Below are 21,116 nucleotides of genomic sequence, written 5' to 3'. Positions count from 1 at the left end.
TTTTATCAGTCATGCCCTGGGACTCACTGGCCATGAACAGGAGATATCTCCTGGAGGGAGGATGGGCTGTGGGAAGATAAAGATGATTGCCCAGCTGGTTTAAAGATGGCCCATGAGCAGATAATGTGTGCCAGGAGATCAGGGGCACTGCCCCGCTGGTTTAACAGATGGGACAGAATCCACATTTTTGGCCACATCAACCAGCACAGGTACGGACACGGATCCTGGCCGGGATCCAGGAGATCCCGGGAAGCACCTGGATCTCCTGGAGGAGCCGGATCCCAACAATTCCAGCGGTGCAGAGGGCAGGGCTCGGAGGGAACAGATGGATTTGGGGCGTCCCCCCATTCCATGGGGGCTCCATGGGGATTTGGGAATCATCTCCCAGTGTTTCCTGGGACATTCCTGGATCCCGGCAGTTTCCCGTCTTCCCACACCCAGGAAACCCGTGGGAGTAGGAAGTTGGGATTTCATGGGATGCGGCTGTCCTGGATATCTGTGATGGGAAATTCCAGGATTAGCAATCCCAAAAAACTCCCCTTTGTGCCTCAAAATTCCTGGGAGGCAGGGAGAGAAAACATCCCGGGAAGAGCTGGAGCAGGTTGGGATTGGGTGGAAAGGGACCCTAAGGATCCTTGAATTCCACAGCCTCCCACATCTCCCACTATCCCAGGTTGCTCCAGGAGGTTGGAAAACCCCTGGAAACATCCCCAAAGCTCCAGGAACATTGGGATTTTCACACTGGCCCATCCCGAGAGCTCCTTAAATCCAGAAAATTATCCCAAAAATCCCCGGCAGGTTGGGTTGGGATTTGCTCCACAAGGATTCCTTGGATTGTTGAGGCTGGAAAAGTTCTCTGAGCCCAACCATTCCCAGTCCTGATCCCCCATGGATTTCAGTCCCTCGGGAATGGGGGCTCCAGCTCCTCGATGCTCTCCGAGGGCTTTTCCAACCTCAGCAATTCCATGGAAACCTCAAAGCCATTCCCAGATCCCGTCCCCATCCCAGGGATCCCTTGTGGATCGCTGGGGTCACTCCAATGTGTCCCCCCGAAATTCCATTGCCACCTCCCTCCCCCCGGAGATCGGGAATGTCGGATACAGGGATTCATCCAACCCCTTTTCCAAGGAAAATCCAGCCCCTCTGGCAGCACTGGGGCAGTTTATGGGATCCTCTGGAATTTACGGGAAGCAGACCTGGGTCTGGGCATGGATCCAAAGCTAGGCTTTGCCCTAAATCCCGGATTTCTGCAGGACTTGTCCTGCCCTTCTCCAAGGACTCCCTTCCAAGCCCTCAGTTCCCTGGGAATTGCATCCCAGGAATCCTGGGATGGGGGTTTTAGGTGTGGAGGAACCACAGGAAAAATCCATGGAAAATTAAACCTCTCCTGGTACTGCTCTGACCTGGAACAGCGGACTCCCAAGTCTTTTTCCTCATTGGAATTTTCCCATTTTCAGTGGATTTTCCCTCAAAATTACCCCAGTGTAAGATTTTTTTTCCTTATTTCCAAATGGGAAAAATGATGCTGGGAAGCGAGGACAGGAAACTTTTCCACTTTTCCATGGAAATGGTCGTGCAGGGAATACACACAGGAGGAAAGAGCAGGAAAAATCCAAGGTGGGATCGGTAATTCAGGGATAAATCCGGGGGGATAAGAGAAGATTCCTTCCGGAACATCCCCAGGGTGGAGATTTTGGGAATGCTCCTGGAGGCAGGTGGGGATGGGTGGATTCTCCTGGGGCTTTTCCCAAGATTTCAGGATCCATCAATCCCTGCGGATCCATGGGAAGAGCTGAGGGTCTCTGCCGCTGTGTCTGAGCCTAAATTTTGTGCACAATCCCAAAAATAAAAAAAAAAATTAAAAAAAAATAAAATTTAAAAAAAAAAAAGAAGAAGATGGGAAAATGGCCTGGAACGCTCTGGTGGTTGTTGGGGGAAGGCAGCAGGAGAGGCTTTTCCCAAATTCCCGGCTCTGTCCCAGCCCCGAGGCTCCCTGCAGGCTCTCAGGGAATTTGGTCCCATTTTTGGGATGTTCTGCAGCCCTCAGGAGCTGGAGCCACCAAGTTAATCCCACCAGAAAATTCCTGGGAAGAGAGGGGAGAGGGATCATCCAGGGAAAAGCTGGAGCACCCTGGGATGGGGAGAGGTTGGAATGGGATGGGAATTGAGGTCCCTTCCCACCCAAACCATTCCAGGATTCCCGGATTGCTGCAGGGACAGGAATCCTCTTCCACATCCCACAATCCCAGCGTGATCCAACCTTTCCCTGGGCACTGCCAGGGATTCTCTGGGAATTCCAGCCCAGCCAGGAATTCCTTCCCAAGATCCCAGCCCAAGCTCCCCTTTCCCAGTGGGAGCCATTCCCTGGCTCCTGCCCCTCCAGCCCTTTCCCAAATCCCAGCTCTCCTTTCCCTCTGCAAAAGGCTCCGAGGATTCCCTGGATCCTTCCCTGATCCAGCTGCACATTCCCGGCTCTCCCAGCCCTGGCAGCAGCTCCTCTGGAATTTCTCCTTCCAGATTCCGGATCCCGGAGCTGGAGCAGCTCTGCAGGTGGGGCCTCACCTGAGCGGGACCATCCCCTTTTCCCACTGCCCCAAATTTGGGATCATCCCAACACGGGGCCGTTTCCCGGATCATCCCACCCCATTTTGGGGACGAGCCCACCCAGCCCGGAATTGTCGCTTCCCGATCCCGTTTTTCCCGGTGCTGGCCGGGCTGGATGTGAGGAGCGGGAGCTGCTCCAGCATCCCGAGCCCATCCCGGGCCGGGAGCCGCATCCCTGGCCCCATTCCCGGCCGTTCCCATCTGGATCCCATCAGCTCCAGGCCGCTTTCCCTCATCCCACACAGCCGCGCCCGCCCGCGGGAGCGATCCCGCTCTCCCGGAGCCTCCCAGGGAAACGGCAGGAATTTCCTGCCCAGCTCTGGTTTTTCGGGATTTGTTTTCTATCCCATGCTTGCCTTCATCCCGCATTTCGGATTGCTTGTTGTTCCTGGAGCATCCCCGAGCTCTTCCCTTGGGATCGGGGCCAGGCTCAGCCAAGCTGGGATCAGCAAATCCGAGCCCTCTGGAAAAGCCGGGAATGAGGGAGGGGGAGGCTCCGGGAGAGCCAAGGAATGACAGAGCTCGTTAGTGAGGTCATTAACGGGAGATTTATCGTTTATTGGGATATTAAATCATTCCCGGGATATCGAATGGGCGGGAATGTTTATCCAGCTGCTCCCGACCCCTGACCCCGCCCTTTTCCATGGATCCGAGGCTGGCTCTTCCTCAGGGATTCGGGAAGCCGCATCCCCATCCCTGACCCCCAAACGGGGCATTTTTAACCCCTAAATCGGGAATTTCGTCCCAAAATCCAGTTTTTTGTTGCCTTTTGTGGGATCTGCTATCAGGAATTCCAGGACTTCGTCTTCCCACTGCCACAGGATGTGTTCCCAGAGGATTTTTGGGATTTCCCATCCCGCCACCCCGTCCCTCCGGAGCCGGGATGGGAAATCCCAACAATCCCGGTTTTTTTCTCTGCCCAGGTGAGCGCGGCCCCAAGGGGGACAAGGGGGACAAGGGGGACAAGGGGGACCGAGGCGCTGCCGCCGGCTCAGGTGAGTTCCCGGCGCTGCCCACGGTGATCCCAGCGCGGATCTGGGGGAGATTTTTGGGAATCAGGAGTCTGGGAGGGGGGAAAATCCTGAGGCAAAGAGGCTGCTGGGAAAATCATCCCGGCGTTTTCCTGCCATTCCCCCTGGAATCTCAGCTTGGGGACATTCCCGTGGAACTCCAGGGATGTCCCTGCCTGGGGACATTCCCGTGGAACTCCAGGGACATCCCAGCTTGGGGACATTCCCGTGGAACTCCAGGGATGTCCCTGTCTGGGGACATTTCTCTTTGGGGACATTTCTCCTGAAGTTCCGGGGACATTTCTCCTGAAATTCCAGGGACATTTCTCTTGGAATTGCAGGGACATCCCAGGTTGGGAACATTTCTCCTGCCACTCCAGGGACATCCCAGCTTGGGGACATTCCCATGGAACTCCAGGCACATTCCTCTCTGGGGACATTCCCATGGATTCCCAGGGACATCCTTCCTTGGGGCCATCCCTCCTTGGGGACATTCCCTCTGTCCCCTGCAGGTGCCAAACCCGCTGCTCCCACCCTGCGGAGGAGCCGCAGGAGATGCTCCAAGGTGGGCAGGAGCATTCCTTGGGAATGGCACCAGGGATGGGATCATCCCTTGGGAATGGCACCAGGGATGGGACTGTCCACTGGGAATGGCTCCAGGGATGGGATCATTCCTTGGGAATGGCACCAGGGATGGGATCATTCCTTGGGAATGGCACCAGGGATGGGACTGTCCACTGGGAATGGCTCCAGGGATGTCACCATTGCTTGGGAATGGCACCATGGATGATGCCATCATGAGTGATGTCACCATTCCTTGGAGATGGCACTGTGCATGGGATTGACCCTTGGGGACGTCACCGTGGATGGCGCCATCCCTTGGAGATGTCACCGTGGATGCCACTATCCCACAGAGATGCCATCATCCCTTGGAGGTGACATCAACCATGGCGATGTCACTATCCCTTTGAGATGCCACCATGGATGATGACGATGTCACCATGGATGATGACGATGTCACCATCTCTTTGGGATGCCACTATCCCTGGGGATGTCACCATGGATGATGACGATGGTGATGTCACCATGGATGACGATAATGATGATGACGATAATGATGACAATAATGATGACGATAATGATGATGCCCATAATGATGATGACGACAATGATAATGATAATGATAATGACATTGATAATAATAATGACAATGATAATAATAATGACAATGATAATGATAATGACAATGATAATGATAATAATAATAATAATTACAATAATAATGATAATAATAATGACAATGATAATGACAATTATAATGACAATGATAATGATCATGATAATGATCATGATGATAATAATAATTATAATGATAATGACAATGATAATAATAATGATAATGATAATAATAATAACAATGATAACGACAATGATAATGACAATGATAATGACGATGATAATGATGATGGTAATGATAATGATAATAATAACGACAATGATAACGACAATGATAATGACAATGATAATGACGATGATAATGATGATGATGATAATGATGATGATGATGATAATGATGATGATAATAATAATGATAATGATAATGACAATGACAATGACAATGACACCCCCCTGGTGCCGCCCCCACCCCGTCCCCACTCCCGCGTCGCTCCCTCCCGCCCGTCCCGCAGCTCCGTCCGAGGGCTCCGTGCGGCTGGTGAACGGCTCGGGGGCGCACGAGGGGCGCCTGGAGATCTTCCACGAGCGCCGCTGGGGCTCCGTCTGCGACGACGGCTGGGACAGCAAGGACGGCGACGTGGCCTGCCGCATGCTGGGCTACGCCGGCGCTGCCGACGTGTTCCGCATGGCGCGCTTCGGGCAAGGTGGGGCTTACCCGGGAGTATCCGGGATGGATCAGTCCAGACCTCATCCAGAATGCACCCGGAATTCGTGCGGGATGGGTTAACCTGGCATTCGTCCGGATTCCATCCGGAATCCACCCAGAATTCACCTGGAGTTACTTAATCTGGAATTTATCCAGAATTCACCCAGGATTAATCTGGAGTTAATCTGGAGTTAATTAATCCAGAATTAATCCGGAATTCATTTGGGATTCATCTGGAATTAATCTGGAATTTATTAATCCAGAATTCTTCCAGAATTCACCCAGAATTCACCCAGAATTTATCCAGAATTCATCTGGAATTAATTAATCCAGACCTCATCCAGAATCCACCCGGAATTCATGCAGGATTGATTAACCCGGCATTCATCCAGATTTCATCCGGAATTCACCCAGAATTCACCTGGAATTACTTAATCTGGAATTTATCCAGAATTCACCCAGGATTAATCTGGAGTTAATCTGGAGTTAATTAATCCAGAATTAATCCGGAATTCATTTGGGATTCATCCGGAATTAATCTGGAGTTAATTAATCCAGAGTTCATCCAGAATGCACCCGGAATTCGTGCGGGATGGATTAACCTGGCATTCGTCCAGATTTCATCCGGAATTCACCTGGAATTAATTAATCTGAAATTTATCCAGATTTCACCCAGGATTAATCTGGAATTAATTAATTCAGAATTAATCCGGAATTCATTTGGGATTCATCTGGAATTAATCTGGAATTAATTAATCCAGAGTTCATCCAGAATTCATCTGGGATTCATGCGGGATTGATTAACCTGGTATTCATCCAGATTTCATCCGGAATTATTCTGGAATTCGTCTGGAATCCATCTGGGATTCTTCCAGAATTCATCTAGAATTTGCTAATCCAGAGTTCATGCAGAATTCACCTGGAATTCATGAGGAATTGATTAACCTGGCATTCATCCGGAATTCACCCAGAATTTATCCAGAATTCACTCAGAATTAATCTGGAATTAATTAATCTGGAATTTATCCAGAATTCATCCAGAATTCATCTGGAATTAATTAATTCAGAATTCATCCGGAATTCATTTGAGATTCATTTGGAATTAATCTGGAATTAATTAATCAGTAATTCATCCAGAATCCACCCAGAATTTATCCAGAATTCATCTGGAATGCATTCAGGATTAATCTGGTATTTACCTGGATTTAATTTATCCAGAATTCATCCATAATTATTCCGGAATTCATTCAGGATTCACCCGAGATTATTAATCCAGAATCATTCCGAAATTCATCCGGGATTCATCTGGAATTAATCTGGGATTAATTAATATGGAATTCATCCAGAATTCACCCAGAACTCATTTGGAATTCATCTGGAACTATTTAATCCAGAATTCACCCAGAATTTATCCAGAATTCATCTGGAATTAATTAATCCGGAATTCATCTGGAATTCATCCAGGATTCATCTGGAATTGTTCCGTAATTCACATGGGATTCAGCGGGGATTAATTAATGTGGAATTCATCCAGAATTTACCCAGAACTCATTCGGAATTTATCTGGAATTAATTAATCCAGAATTCATCAGAAATTAATTAATCCAGAATTAATCCAAGATTAATCCAGCATTAATCTGGAATTCGTCCAGAATTAATCTGGAAATAATTAATCCAGAATTAATCTCGAATTAGCATGGGATTCATCCAGAATTCAATAATCCGGGATTCATCCAGAATTCGTCTGGGATTCATCCAGAATTCATCTAGAATTAATTAATCCAGAATTAATCCAGGATTCACCTGGAATTCATCTGGCATTCATCCGGAATTAATCCGAGATTAATTAATCAAGAATTAATCCAGAATTCACCTGGAATTCATCCAGAATTTATCTGGAATTAATCTGGAACTAATTAATCCAGAATTCACCTGGAATTCATCCAGAGCGGCTCCCGGGGAATGGGGATGGTCCCGACCCTGCTGGAGCTCTGGGAGCGTTTGGAGAATGTTCCCTGGGAATTTGGGGGATCGGGGCTGGGTTGACGATCCAGGGGGATCCCTTCCCAGTCTGGAGATTCCATAATCCATTTGAAATCCTGGAGTTGCCCCTCCAGCTTCTGGGAGCTGGTGGATCCTGGAAAAATCAATCCGGGAGTGCAGCCGGAACCTTCCGGAGCCGCTGTGCCCCATTCCCGCGTGGAGAGCTCGGGATGCGCTGTCCCACCCATCCAGCCCCTCCCGGGAAACTGCCAGGGATTCTCTGGGAATTCCAGCCCAGCCGGGAATTCCTTCCCAAGATCCCAGCCCAAGCTCCCCTTTCCCAGTGGGAGCCATTCCCTGGCTCCTGCCCCTCCAGCCCTTTCCCAAATCCCAGCTCTCCTTTCCCTCTGCAAAAGGCTCCGAGGATTCCCTGGATCCTTCCCTGATCCAGCTGCACATTCCCGGCTCTCCCAGCCCCGGGGTCTCTCCAGGCCCGGATGGATCCCTGGATATTCGGGATCCTGGGAATCGCGGCCGCTCTGACGGTGTCCGTGTGTCCCTGTGTCTGTCCCTGTGTCCGTGTGTCCCTGTGTCCGTGTGTCTGTCCCCGTGTCCCCGTGTCCCGCAGGCTCCGGGAAGATCTGGATGGACGATGTTTCCTGCACGGGCTCTGAGGATTCCCTGGATCTCTGCAGCTTCTCGGGATGGGGCCGAACCAACTGCGGCCACGCCGAGGACGCGGGCGTGCGCTGCCGGACGGACTGACCCCAAACACCCCAAAGGGAAACCCCAAATCCACCCCAAATCCACCCCAAATCACTGACCCCAAACAAACACCCCAAAGGGAAACCCCAAATCCACCCCAAATCACTGACCCCAGAAACACACCCCAAAGGGAAAAAACCCCAAATCCACCCCAAAGGGAAAAACCCCAAATCCACCCCAAAGGACTGACCCCAGAAACACCCCGAAGAAAAACCCCAAACCCATCCCAAATCACTGACCCCAAACACACCCCGAAGAAAAAACCCCAAATCCACCCCAAATCACTGACCCCAAATGCATCCCAAAGGGAAAAACCCCAAATCCACCCCAAAGGGCTGACCCCAAACCCATCCCAAATCACTGACCCCACACACACCCCGAAGGAAAAAAACCCCAAATCCACCTCGAAGGGAAAAAACCCAAATCCACCCCAAAGGGGAAAACCCCAAACCCATCCCAAATCACTGACCCTAAACACACCCCAAAGGAGTCACCCCAAACACACCCCAAAGGGAAAAAAAAAAACCCAAACCCATCTCAAAGGGGTAAAAACCCCAAATCCACCCCAAATCACTGACCCCAAACACACCCCGAAGGGAAAAAACCCCAAACCCACCCCAAAGGAGTGACCCCAAACACACCCCGAGGGGAAACCCCAGACCCATCCCAAAGGGACCGCGGAGAAAATCCCAAATTCATCCCAAAGGGGCTGAGGATGACCCCAAATCAACCCCAAAGGGGAAAATCCCAAATCCATCTCAAAGGGGAAATCCTAAAGCCATCCCAAAGGGACAAGGGATGACCCCAAACCCATCCCAAATCCATCCCATCCCAAATCCCAGGCGGGCACAGGGAATGGGATCGTTCCCAGAGAAATAAAGGATTTTGTTCTCCTTGGGTGGGACAGAGATCAATGGGATTTGTGGGGTTTTATGGGGTTTGGGGGGGATTTGTGGGGTTTGTGGGGTTAATGGGTTTTGTGGGGTTTGGGGGTGTTTTGGGTGGTGTTTTGGGATTTATGGGACATTTCTGCTATTTATGGAGTTTATGAGGGTTTGTGGGGTTTATAGGATCTATGGGGTTTATAATATTGATGGGGTTTATGGGGTTTATGGGGATTTATGGGATTTATGGAGTGTAAGGGGATTTATGGAGATTTATATTTATTTATTGTGGGGTTTTGGGGGGGCTTATGGGGTTTATGAAGCTTATGGAATTTATGGGATTTATGGGGGTTCATGAAGTTTATGGGGTTTCTGAGATCTATGTGGTATGTGGGGTTTAAGGGGTTTATGAGTATTATGGGGTTTTTAGGAATTTATGTGGTTTATGGGGTTTATGGGGTCTATGGGGGTTTATGGGGTGTGGGGGATCACAGAGGGATGGGGATTTATGGGGATTCATGGGGATTTATGGGGATTCATGGGGATTTATGGGGGCTCAGGGGTGTCAAAAGGTGATGCGGCTTATGGGGTCGGGGGTGTCACGGAACACTCGGGGTTCATGGGGTGGCAGGAATGGGGGCTCAGGGGGGATTTATGGGGCTCCAGTGACCCTACACACCCCCTCCCCCAAATTCCTGGGGACCGAACGGCCCCACAGAGCCCCAGAGCGCCCCAGATTCCCCCCATTGATTTTGGGGCCGCCCCAAAACCCCTCGGGCTCCCCGGGACCGCCCAGGCCACGCCCACTGCGCGCTGACCACGCCCCCACAACGGGGACCGGTGACGTCATACCGCCGTCGTTTAGCCACGCCTCCTCATTACCATATTTGGTGTTTGGCCGCACCCCCGGAAAGGGGCGGGGCTTGCGCGCGCGCGCGCGCGGGATTCGAACGCGGCGCCCGGTAACGGCCGGAACAGGCGGGAAAAGGAGCCCGGAATTCCCGGGAGAGGGAAAAGGAGCCCGGAATTAACCGGGAGAGGGAAGAGGAGCCCGGAATTAACCGGGAGAGGGAAAAGGAGCCCGGAATTCCCGGGAGAGGGAAAAGGAGCCCGGAATTAACCGTGAGAGGGAAGAGGAGCCCGGAATTAACCGGGAGAGGGAAGAGGATCTCGGAATTAACCGGGAGAGGGAAGAGGATCTCGGAATTCTTGGGGAGCGGCACCAGGAGCGACACCGGGAGCGAGAAAAGGATCCCGGAGTTCCCCGGGAGAGGGAAGAGGATCCCGGAGTTCCCCGGGAGCGGCACCCCCGGACAGCGGAGCCCGAGCCGAGGTGGGACCGGGGGCTCTTCCTGGGAACCCCCGAGCTGGAATTCCCCCCCAAACTGGGATCCCCCCCGTTCCCAAATCCGGGATCTCCCAGCCTTGGATCCCCCATCCCTGGGCTGGGATCCTGCCCCGCTCCACAATTCCCAAACCTGCGCCCATCCCTGCTCCCGGTGCTGGGATCCCCCCAGTTCCCGAATCTGGGACTCCCCCATTCCCTGGTTTGGGGTTCCCTCCCCACGCTGGGATCAGCTCCATCCTCCAGCTTTGGATCCCTCAGAACCCCCAGTTCCCCAGTCCGGGATCCCCCCAGTTCCCAAATCCCCAATTCCCGAATGTGGGACCTCCCTGATTTCCAAATCCAGGAACCCCCAATTCCCAAATCCGGGACCTACTGATTCCTCAAATCCAAGATTTCCTCAATTCCCAAATCCTGGACCCCCTTAGTTTCCAAATCTAGGACCCCCCAAATCCAGGATTTCCCCAACGCATAAATCTAGAACCCTCCAGTTCCCAAATCCGGGACCACCTGATTCCCGAAGTCCAAGATTTCCCCAATTCCCAAATACAGGACACTCAAATTCCCAAATCCGGGATTTCCCACAGTCTCAAATCCAGGTTTTCCCACATTCCCAAATCCTGGACTCCCTCAATTCCCAAATCCAGGACCTCCCCAGTTCCCAAATGTGGGACCTCCCTAATTTCCAGATCCACGATTTCCCCAATTCCCAAATCCAGCACCCCCAAATTCCCCAAATCTGGGACCTCCTTAATTCCCAAGTCTGGGATTTCCCAATTCCCAAATCCTGGAATTCCCCAGTGCCATTGTGGTCCCTCCGTGTCCCCTCGTGCCCGCAGGATCGGGATCGGGATCGGCTCCATGGACACGTTCCAGTCTCCCACCCCCTCCTCCCGCCGGGACAAAGCGGGTGAGCAGCCGCGGGATGATCCCGGAAAATTCCCCCAAGGAATCCCGGGGGGCTTTTCCAGGGAAACGCCCTCTGGAATGGGAGGGGCTTTGGGAGCATCCCCGGGATGAATTCCAGAGGCTGCTCCAACCTTCCCTGGGACAATTCCACAGATTCCCTGGAAAACTCTGCCGGTCCCTCTCCCTTCCTCCTTCTCCTCCCGGTTTTATCCCCGAGCACATCCGAGTGGAAAATCTCTGGGATCAGTTTCTCATCCCCATTTCCCATCCCGATTTCCCATTCCTGCTTTCCCATCACTATTTCCCATCCCCATTTCTCATTCCTGTTTCCCATCCCTGTTTTCTATCCCAGTTTTCCTCTCCTTTTCCCATCCCTGTTTTCTATCCCAGTTTCCCATCCCTTTTCCCACCCCCTTTTCCTCATCCCTGTTTTCTCACCCCGTTTCCCATCCCAGTTCCTTTGTGCTGCCCGAAATTCCCCTCTGGAATTGGGGTTTGGATCTGTGGGGTCTCCGTGTTTTTTAGGGAACAAACCCGCCCAGGGAACGGAGCTGGAATCTGGGAAAACATTGGGAAAAAAAACCCCGGGGGGGTGGTTGGAAGGAGCTTTCCTAAAACTCAGAGTCAGGAATGGGATCAGAGCATCCCATGGGAATTATGGAATGCTTTGGGAATGCCGGGAATTCCAACCTCCCTGGATCCTCATCCCCAAAATCCGCAGGGATTTAAATCCTGCTGGGAATGGGGATCCAAAACCCTTCCCAGGCCGGAATCATTCCCAAACTCCACCTGGACTTTCCCTGGAAGTTCAAGGCCGTTCCCTCCCGTCCCATCCGTGATTCCCGAGGAGCAGATCCCGATCCCAGCTGGGATTTCCCGCGGGATCACCGGGAATTTTCCCTGCAGATTCCGGCCTCGCCTCCGTCACCATCCCGGCCTCTCCCTTCATGCAGAAGTTGGGATTCGGCACCGGAGTCAGCGTGTACCTGATGAAAAGGTTGGGAATGGCCTCGGGAATTGTGATCCTGGGAAATCCTGGAGTGGCTGGGAAAGGAGCCCCCAGGAAGGACTTGGATCCCAGATTTCCTCCCCATGGATCCAGAGCCGAAGGAGGGATTTGGGATTTGCAGAGCCAGGGAGGGGCAGTGTGTTTTGGGATAACCCTGTCCTGGCTGGAATTCTGGAATTTGGGCTCCATTCCTGCAAATTCAGGGATTTGGGGTCCCTTATTTTGGGATAACCCTGTCTTGGCTGGAATTCCAGGATTTGGGCTCCATTATTTTGGGATAACCCCACTGGTCTTTCTCTGGCTGGAATCCAAGGATTTGAGGCCATTCCTAGGATAAATCCTGGCTGGAATTCCAGGATTTTGGGCTCCATTATTTTGGTATAACTCTTTCCCAGCTGGAAATCAGGGATATAAGGTCCATTATTTTGGGATAAACCTTTCCCAGTTGGAATCCAGGGATTTGGGGGTCTGTTATTTTGGGATAACACTTTCCCTGGCTGGAATTCCAGGATTTTGGGATAACCCTTTCCTAGCTGGAATTCCAAGATTTTGGGCTCCATTATTTTGGGATAACCCTTTCCCAGCTGGAATTCCAGGGATTTGGGCTCAGTTCCTGGAAATCCAGCGATTTGGGCTCCATTTTTTTGGGATAATCCTTTCCCAGCTGGAATTCCGGGGATTTGGGCTCAGTTCCTTCCCTCCACCACCCTCATTCAGCTCCATGTGGAAATGGGAAGGGATAAAAATTCCAAAGGGAAATCCCTGAGAATTCCACCGAGGAATTCGGAGCATTCCCATCCCAAGGCAGATTGGATCCTTTTCCCAGTTTCCACAGGAATTCCAGAGGTTTTTTCCCCTCCAGGTCTCCGCAGGGATTATCCCGCTCTCCGTGGGCTGTGAAGAAAATCAGTTCCAGCTGTTCCCAGAGCCAGCGGAGCCTCTTCCAGCAGAGACTCCGGGAAGAGGCCCAGAAACTCCGGAACCTGCAGCATCCCAACATCGTCGGTGGGAATTCGCCGGGAATGGAGGGGGTGGATTCCCATCCCATCCATCCCATTCCCATCCCATTCCCATTGATCCTATTCCCATCCCATGGGTCCCGTTCCCATGAAGCCCCTTCCCATTGCCATGGATCCTGTTCCCACTGATCCCATTCTTGTTCCCATGGATCTCATTCTCATGGCTTCCATTCCCACAGATTCCACGGCTCCCATTCCCACATTTCCCCTTCCCATGGATCGTTTCCCTTTCCCATGTTTACTGTTCCTGTGGTTCCCGTTCCCGTGGATCCCATTCCTGTTTCCTGTTCCCACATTTCCCATTCCTATGGATCCCATTCTTGTGGATCCCATTCCTGTTTCCTATTCCCACGTTTCCAGTTCCCACGTTTCCCATTCCCATGGATCCTGTTCCCTTCCCACGTTTCCTATTTTCACGTTTCCTGTTCCCACGTTTCCCGTTCCCATTCCCATTTCCCATTCCCACATTTTCTACTCCCGTTTCTTATTTCCCATTTCCGTTCTTGTTCCCATGGATCTGGTTCCCATTCCCATGGATCCCATTCCTTTCCCACGTTTCTTGTTCCCATGGATCTCGTTCCCTTCCCACGTTTCCTGTTCCCCATGGATCCCGTTTCCCATTCCCATTTCCCATATTTTCTATTCCCGTTTCCCATTCCCATGTTTTCTATTCCCATTCCCATTTCCACGTTTTCTATTCCCTTTTCCCATTCCCATTTCCCATTTCCCATTCCCATGTTTTCTATTCCCGTTTCCCATTTCCCATTCCCACATTTTCTATTCCCGTTTCCCATTCCCCGTTCTCGTTCCCGTGGATCCATTCCCATGGATCCCATTCCTTTCCCACATTTCCTGTTCCCATGGATCCTGTTTCCCATTCCCACATTTCCTGTTCCCATGTTTCCCATTCCCATTCCCGTTTCCCATACCCATTCTCACGTTTCCCATTCCCGTTCCCATTTCCCATTCCCATTTCCCACGTTTCCCATTCCCGTTTCCCATTCCCATTTTCCATTCTCACGTTTCCCGTTCCCACATTTCCCATTTCCCATTCCCACGTTTCCCGTTTCCTGTTCCCGTTTCCCATTCCCGTTCTCGTTCCTGTGGATCTGGTTCCCATTTCCATGTTTCCCATTCCTGTTTCCCAGTCCCATTCCCACATTTCCTGTTCCCATGTTTCCCATTCCCACGTTTCCCATTCCTGTTTCCCATTTCCGATTTCCATGTTTCCCATTCCCATTTCCCATTCCCACATTTCCCACGTTTCCCATTTCCCATTCCCATTCCCGTTCCTGTTCCCGTTTCCCATTCCCGTTCTCGTTCCCGTGGATCCGGTTCCCATTTCCATGTTTCCCATTCCTGTTTCCCATTCCCATTTCCCACGTTTCCCAGTTTCCCACGTTTCCCATTTCCCATTCCCGTTTCCCATTCCCATTTCCCACATTTCCCACGTTTCCCATTCCAGTTTCCCATTCCCACATTTCCCATTTCCCATTCCCATTTCCCACTCCCATTTCCCATTCCCGTTTCCCATTCCCGTTTCCCATTCCCGTTTCCCATTCCCCGTTCCCGTTGCAGGGTACCGGGCCCTGAGCCGCGCTCCCGACGGCAGCCTGTGCCTGGCCATGGAGTTCGGGGGGGAGAAATCCCTCAACGACCTGATCGAGGAGCGCCGGGAGCAGCGCCTGGGGCCCTTCCCGGCTCCCACCATCCTGCACGTGGCGCTCAGCATGGCCAGGGGCCTCCAGGTGCCGGGAAAACACGGGAAAACACGGGAAAAACACGGGAAAAACACGGGAGAACGGGGAGCCAGGGAGGCTTTCCAGCTGCTGGGGGGAGGTGGGATAGGGATGGGTGGGATTTTGGGGAGGAATTCCCTGTGAAGCCCCCAGATCCTGAAATTCCTTCTTAGAGAGGAGTTGGGATGGATCCAATGCCAGGGCTGGGAGAGCTGGGAATGCGCAGCTGGATCAGGGAAGGATCCAGGGAATCCTCGGAGCCTTTTGCAGAGGGAAAGGAGAGCTGGGATTTGGGAAAGGGCTGGAGGGGCAGGAGCCAGGGAATGGCTCCCACTGGGAAAGGGGAGCTTGGGCTGGGATCTTGGGAAGGAATTCCTGGCTGGGCTGGAATTCCCAGAGAATCCCTGGGACCATCCAAGGACAGTCTGGAGCCACCTGGGATGGGGGGATTGGATGGGATTGAAATCCATGGATGCCATCGAAACCATTCTGGGATTCTGGGATCCAGGACACTCAGGATCCATCCTGAGGGATTTTTATGGAATTTGGGGATGGAAAAGGGAAGGGAGACCCTTCCTGGAGTACTGAATCCCCAGTGAAGCCCCTGGATCCCAAAATTCCTTCCCAGAGAGGAGTCAGGATGGGCGTGGATCCAATGCGAGGCTGGGAATGGAGGGAATTCCCTGGGAAAGGGGGAAAAGGGACTTGGGAAGGAATTCCAGGCCGGGCTGGAATCCCCAGAGAATCCCTGGGAGCCTCCAAGGAAAGGCTGGATCCACCGGGATCAGCGTGGGCTGATCCGCGAGACCCCGCGGGTTCGGGCTGGAGCTGGGATATTTTCCCCCCTCCCGAATCCGACGGGAACGCTCCCGGGAATGCCGGGAATCGCGCAGTACCTGCACACGGAGCAGCGGCTGCTGCACGGCGACATCAAATCCCCCAACGTGGTCGTGCGCGGCGCCTTCGACGCCGTCAAGATCTGCGACGTCGGCGTGTCCCTGCCCCTGGACGAGAACCTGGCAGGTGGGATTCCCGGGAATCCCCAGAGCCCAGGGCGTTCCCCAGAGTCCAGGGATTCTCCCAGAGGGGCGGGGGGAGCTGGGAATTCCAGGCTTTTTGGGGGTTTTGGGGATGGGTTTGGAACAGCGGGAATGGGGTGGGAAAACACAGGGGTCGTTCCCAGCCAGAGCATTGGGAATTCTCTGGCTGCCTTGGGATTTATTTGGGATATTCAGCTGGAGGCTCTGGAATTTTCTGGAGGAATGTGGGGATGGGTCAGTTTTATATGGAATGTGGAGCCGGAGGATGGGAACGGATCAAGGTTTGTTGGGAATGTGGAGCCAGAGGGTGGGAATGGATCCATTTTATTTGGATTAGTTTTATTTGGAATGTAGAGCTGGAGGCTCTGGAATCTCCTGGAGAAGGTGGGAATGGATTTGTTTTATTGGGAATTGGAGGCGTTGGAATATGGCATTGGAATATGGGGATGGGTCAGTTTTATTGGGAATGTGGAGCTGGATGATGAGAATGGATCAGGGTATGTTTGGAATGTGGAGCCAGAAGCTCAGGAATCTCCTGGAGGAATGTGGGAATGGATCCAATTTTATTGGGAATGTGAAGCCAGAGGGTGGGAATGAGTCAGTTTAATTGGGAATATGAAGCTGGAGGCACTGGAATCTCCTGGAGAGGACAAAAATGGATCAGGATTTATTGGGAATGTGAAGCCAGAGGGTGGGAATGGATCCATTTTATTTGGAATATGGAGCTGGAGACTCTGGAATCTCCTGGAAAAGATGGGAGTGGATTTGTTTTATTTGGAATAATAGGCATTGGAATCTCCTGGTGAAATATGGGGGATGGGTCAGTTTTATTGGGAATGTGGAGCCAGGGGGTGGGAAATGGATCCATTTTATTGGGAATCTGGAGCTGGAGACTGGAATCTCCTGGAGAGTTTGGGAATGGATCAGGATTTATTGGGAATCTGGAGCCAGAGGGTGGGAATGGATCCATTTTGTTGGGAATTGGAGGCACTGGAATCTCCTGGAGAGTTTGGGAATGGATCCATTTTATTGGGAATATTCAGCTAGAGGCTCTGGAGTCTCCTGGGGCAGAAGGGAGAAGATGGGAATGGATCAGGATTTCTTGGGAATGTGAAGCTAGAAGCACTGGAATGTCCCGGAAAGGGTGAGAACAGGTCAATTTTATTGGGAATGTGGAGCCAGAGGGTGGGAATGGGTCAGTTTTATTGGGAATTTTGGAGCTGGAAGCACTGGAATGTCCTGGAGAGTTTGGGAGTGGATCAGGATTTCTTGGGAATGTGGAGGCACTGAAATGTCCTGGAGGAGCGTGGGAACGGGCCAGCTTTATTGGGAATTTTGGAGCTGAATGCTCCGGAATCTGGAGGGATCCACAGGGCTCTGGAATTCCTCGGGAATGGCAATCCAGAGGGAGGGCTCTGGAATTCCACCAAGGATCTCCAGGGCTTGGGAATCCATCTAGGAGTCTGGAATTCCTCTGGGACAGGGGATCTCCCTGGGCTCTGGATGGGAATGCTGTGGGAATGCAGCTTTTCCTGGGATCCCATTCCTAATCTGGGATCCAAATCCCATTCCCAATCCAATCCCATTCCAAATCCGGGATTCTAATCCCAAACCAGGATTCCATTCCCAATCCAATCCCATTCCTAACTGATGATCCCAATCCACAATCCCATTTACAATCCAAGTCACGATCCCAGTCTGGGATCCCATTCCAGTCCTGTTCCCAATCTGGGATCCTGCTCCCAGTCCAATCCAATCCCATTCATAATCCACAATCTGGGATTCTGTTCCCAATCCAGAATCTCATTCCCATTCCCAATCCAATCCCATTCTCAATCTGAGATGCCATTCCCAATCCCATTCCCAATCCAATCCTCAATCCCATTCTCAATCTGGGACCCCATTCCCAATCCAGGATCCAATTCCCAATCCAATCTGCAATGCCATTCTCAATACCGGATCCCATTCCCAATCTGGGATCCCATTCCCAAATCTAATCCAAATCCAGGATCCCATTTCCAATCCCATTCCCAGTCTGGGATTCCATTCCTGATCCAATCCCATTCTCGATGCGGGATCCCATTCCCAATCCAATCCCATTCCCAATGTGGGATCCCATTCCCAATCCAATCCAATCCCATTCCCAATTCCCATTCCCAATCCAATCCAATCCCATTCCCAATGTGGGATCCCATTCCCAATCCAATCCCATTTTCAATGCGGGATCCCATTCCCAATCCAATCCAATCCCATTTTCTTCAATGCGGGATCCCAGTCCAATCCCGATCTCTGGCCCTATTCCCGATCTCTGGCCCCGTTCCCAATCCCATTCCCGCTCCCGTTCCCGGCGCAGTGAGCGATCCCGAGCTGTGCTACGTGGGCACGGAGCCCTGGAAGCCGCCGGAGGCGCTGGATCCCGACGGGATCATCTCGGACAGATCCGACATTTTCCCCTTCGGCCTCACCCTGTGGGAGATGCTGGCGCTGAACATCCCGCACCTGCCCCTGCCCGAGAGCGGCTCCGAAGGTCGGGAATTCCCGCCCGGAATGGGAGCTGGGATGGAGGGATGGCACACAGGGAATGGGATTCCCACTGGGAAAGGGGAGCTTGGGCTGGGATCTTGGGAAGGAATTCCCGGCTGGGCTGGAATTCCCAGAGAATCCCTGGATCCCTGGCAGTGTCCCAGGGTGGATTTGGATCACGCTGGGATAGCAGGATTGGAATGGAATGAATCCTGTCCAAAGCGTTCCGGGATTCTGGGATCCAGGACACTCAGGGACTATCCTCCTGAGGGATTTTTATGGAATTTGGGGATGGGAAAGGGAAGGGAGACCCTTCCTGGAGTCCTTAATTCCCAGTGAAGCCCCTGGATCCTGAAATTCCTTCTTAGAGAGGAGTTGGGATGGGGATGGATCCAATGCCAGGCTGGGAGAGCTGGGAATGTGCAGCTGGATGAGGGAAGGATCCAGGGAATCCTCGGAGCCTTTTGCAGAGGGAAAGGAGAGCTGGGATTTGGGAAAGGGCTGGAGGGGCAGGAGCCAGGGAATGGCTCCCACTGGGAAAGGGGAGCTTGGGCTGGGATCTTGGGAAGGAATTCCTGGCTGGGCTGGAATCCCTGGGAATACCGGGATTCCCAGGATCCACTCGCTGCTGACGGCCGCGCCCCCTCTCTGAATTCCAGAGGATTCCTTTTCCGAGGAATCCTTCGACGAGGATTCCTACTACGCGGCGCTGGGCACGCGGCCGGCGCTGCCCCCGGAGGCGCTGGATCCGTCCCTGGAATCCGTGCGGGAATTGTTCGGGGCCTGCACGGCCCGGGAGCCGCGGCAGCGCCCGGCGGCCGCGCGGATCGTGCAGGCGCTGGAGGGAAACCCGCAGCCGTGAGCGCTCCCGGAATTCCTGCAGCCATGGGAATTCCCGGGATTCCAGAGCTTTGAGCGTTCCAGGAATTCCTGCAGCCATGGGAATTCCCGGAATTCCAGCAGCCATGAGCATTCCCAGAATTCCAGGGCCATGAGCGTTCCCAGAATTCCAGAGCCATGAGCATTTCCGGGATTCCTCATCCTTGAGCATTCCCGGATTTCTGGAGCTATGAGCGTTCCCGGAATTCTGGAGCCCTGAGCATTCCTGGAATTCCAGAGCTGTGAGTGTTCCCGGAATTCCTACAGCCAGCCATGAGCAGTCCCGGAATTCCAGACCCCAGGCATTCCTGGATTTCCAGAACCCAGGCATTCCTGGATTTTCAGAACCCAGGTATTCCTGGATTTCCAGAGCCCTGAGCATTCCCAGAATTCTAGAGCCCTGGCATTCCCAGGTTTCCAGAGCCCCTGAGCATTCCTGGAATTCCTGCAGCCCTGCACATTCCCGGATTTCTGGAGCCCCGACATTCCGGATTTCCAGCAGGACCTGGCTCCAGGATTGGGAGGAGCCATTCCTGGTTCTGTCCATCCCATTCCTTGGCTTTTGGGTTGGACTTTCCCCAAGTTTTTTAGGTCAGATTTTCCCAAGTTTGGGGTTGGATTTTCCCTCTTTTTTGGGCTGGAATTTCCCAAGTTTAGGTCAGATATTCCCTCTTTGGAGTTGGAATTTCCCTCTTTTTCCACTGGAATTTTCAGGTTGAATTCTCCCAGGTTTGGGATTGAATTTTCCATTTTCTGGGTTGGAATTTCCTCATTTAAAGTTGAATTTTTCCAATTTTTTAGGGTTGGCTTTTCCCTCCAGGGTTTGGGTTTTCCCAAGTTTTTTGCTGGATTTTCCCTTTTCTAGGTCAGATTTTTCCCTCATTTTCGAGTTGGATTTTCCTTCTTTTTTTGGACTGAAACTTCCTGAGTTTTCCCATTGGATTTTCCCCCTCCTTGTATTCAGTCTTCCCTCGTTGTTTGAGCTGGATTTTCCCTGTTTTTCCCAATTTTCAGACTGGATTTCCTCTCTTTGGAGTTGGAATTTGCATTTCTCTTTGGTTGGAATTTCCCACTTTTTCAAGTGGGATTCTCCCAAGTTTGGGATTGGGTTTTCCTTCTGTTTTGGGCTGGAATTTCCCAAGTTTAGATTGGATTTTCCCCCTTTTTGAGTTGGAATTTCCATTTCTTTTTGTTTGGAATTTCCTTCTTTTTGGAGTTGGATTTTCCAAAGTTTTCCTTCAGGAATGTTCCCAATAAATGGATTTTCTCCTCTCTCTGGCATTGATGGATTTTTTTCTTTGGGATTTGGCTTTTCCAAGGGGATGGGGGCTTGGATGGGATTTGGATGCCCTGAGGAGGGAATTTCCTCAAAAGACCCTGGAATATTCCCATGAAACCTTGGAATATCCTCATAAAACCATGGAATATCGTCACAAAACCCTGGAATATCATGAATTCAGGGAATATTATCATAAAACCTTGGAATATTTCCAAAAAACAGCAAAATACCAGGAAGCCTTGGAAT

The 21,116-nt window shown here is 51.9% G+C and overlaps 2 protein-coding genes across 3 annotated transcripts in view; both read left to right on the top strand.

Moving 5' to 3' along the window:
- The window catches only part of SCARA5 (scavenger receptor class A member 5), a 55,650-nt gene that overhangs the window by 16,693 nt on the left and 17,841 nt on the right, over positions 1–21,116 (top strand). The window contains exons 7-10 of one of the 2 annotated variants that reach the window (XM_056515688.1): positions 3,528–3,599; positions 5,303–5,494; positions 8,108–8,249; positions 8,439–8,448. In XM_056515688.1, the coding sequence (XP_056371663.1) occupies positions 3,528–3,599; positions 5,303–5,494; positions 8,108–8,244 (401 nt within the window). In that variant the 3' untranslated portion in view covers positions 8,245–8,249; positions 8,439–8,448. Of the gene's footprint in view, positions 1–3,527; positions 3,600–5,302; positions 5,495–8,107; positions 9,155–21,116 lie in introns of those variants that run through there. The other variant, XM_056515689.1, reaches the window with a different exon arrangement.
- On the top strand, positions 10,264–20,863 carry PBK (PDZ binding kinase). The gene is made up of 9 exons (XM_056515692.1): positions 10,264–10,399; positions 10,430–10,461; positions 11,313–11,383; positions 12,289–12,379; positions 13,254–13,396; positions 14,989–15,158; positions 16,043–16,172; positions 18,543–18,716; positions 19,372–20,863. The coding sequence occupies exons 3-9, from the start codon at positions 11,335–11,337 to the stop codon at positions 19,572–19,574; spliced, it is 960 nt and encodes a 319-aa protein (XP_056371667.1). The 5' UTR covers positions 10,264–10,399; positions 10,430–10,461; positions 11,313–11,334; the 3' UTR covers positions 19,575–20,863.

Source organism: Oenanthe melanoleuca, unplaced genomic scaffold (genome assembly GCF_029582105.1).
Source record: "Oenanthe melanoleuca isolate GR-GAL-2019-014 unplaced genomic scaffold, OMel1.0 S040, whole genome shotgun sequence".
NCBI lineage: Eukaryota > Metazoa > Chordata > Aves > Passeriformes > Muscicapidae > Oenanthe > Oenanthe melanoleuca.
Note: the sequence above shows the minus strand (reverse complement) of the source record. Positions and strands in the feature narration are given on the sequence as shown.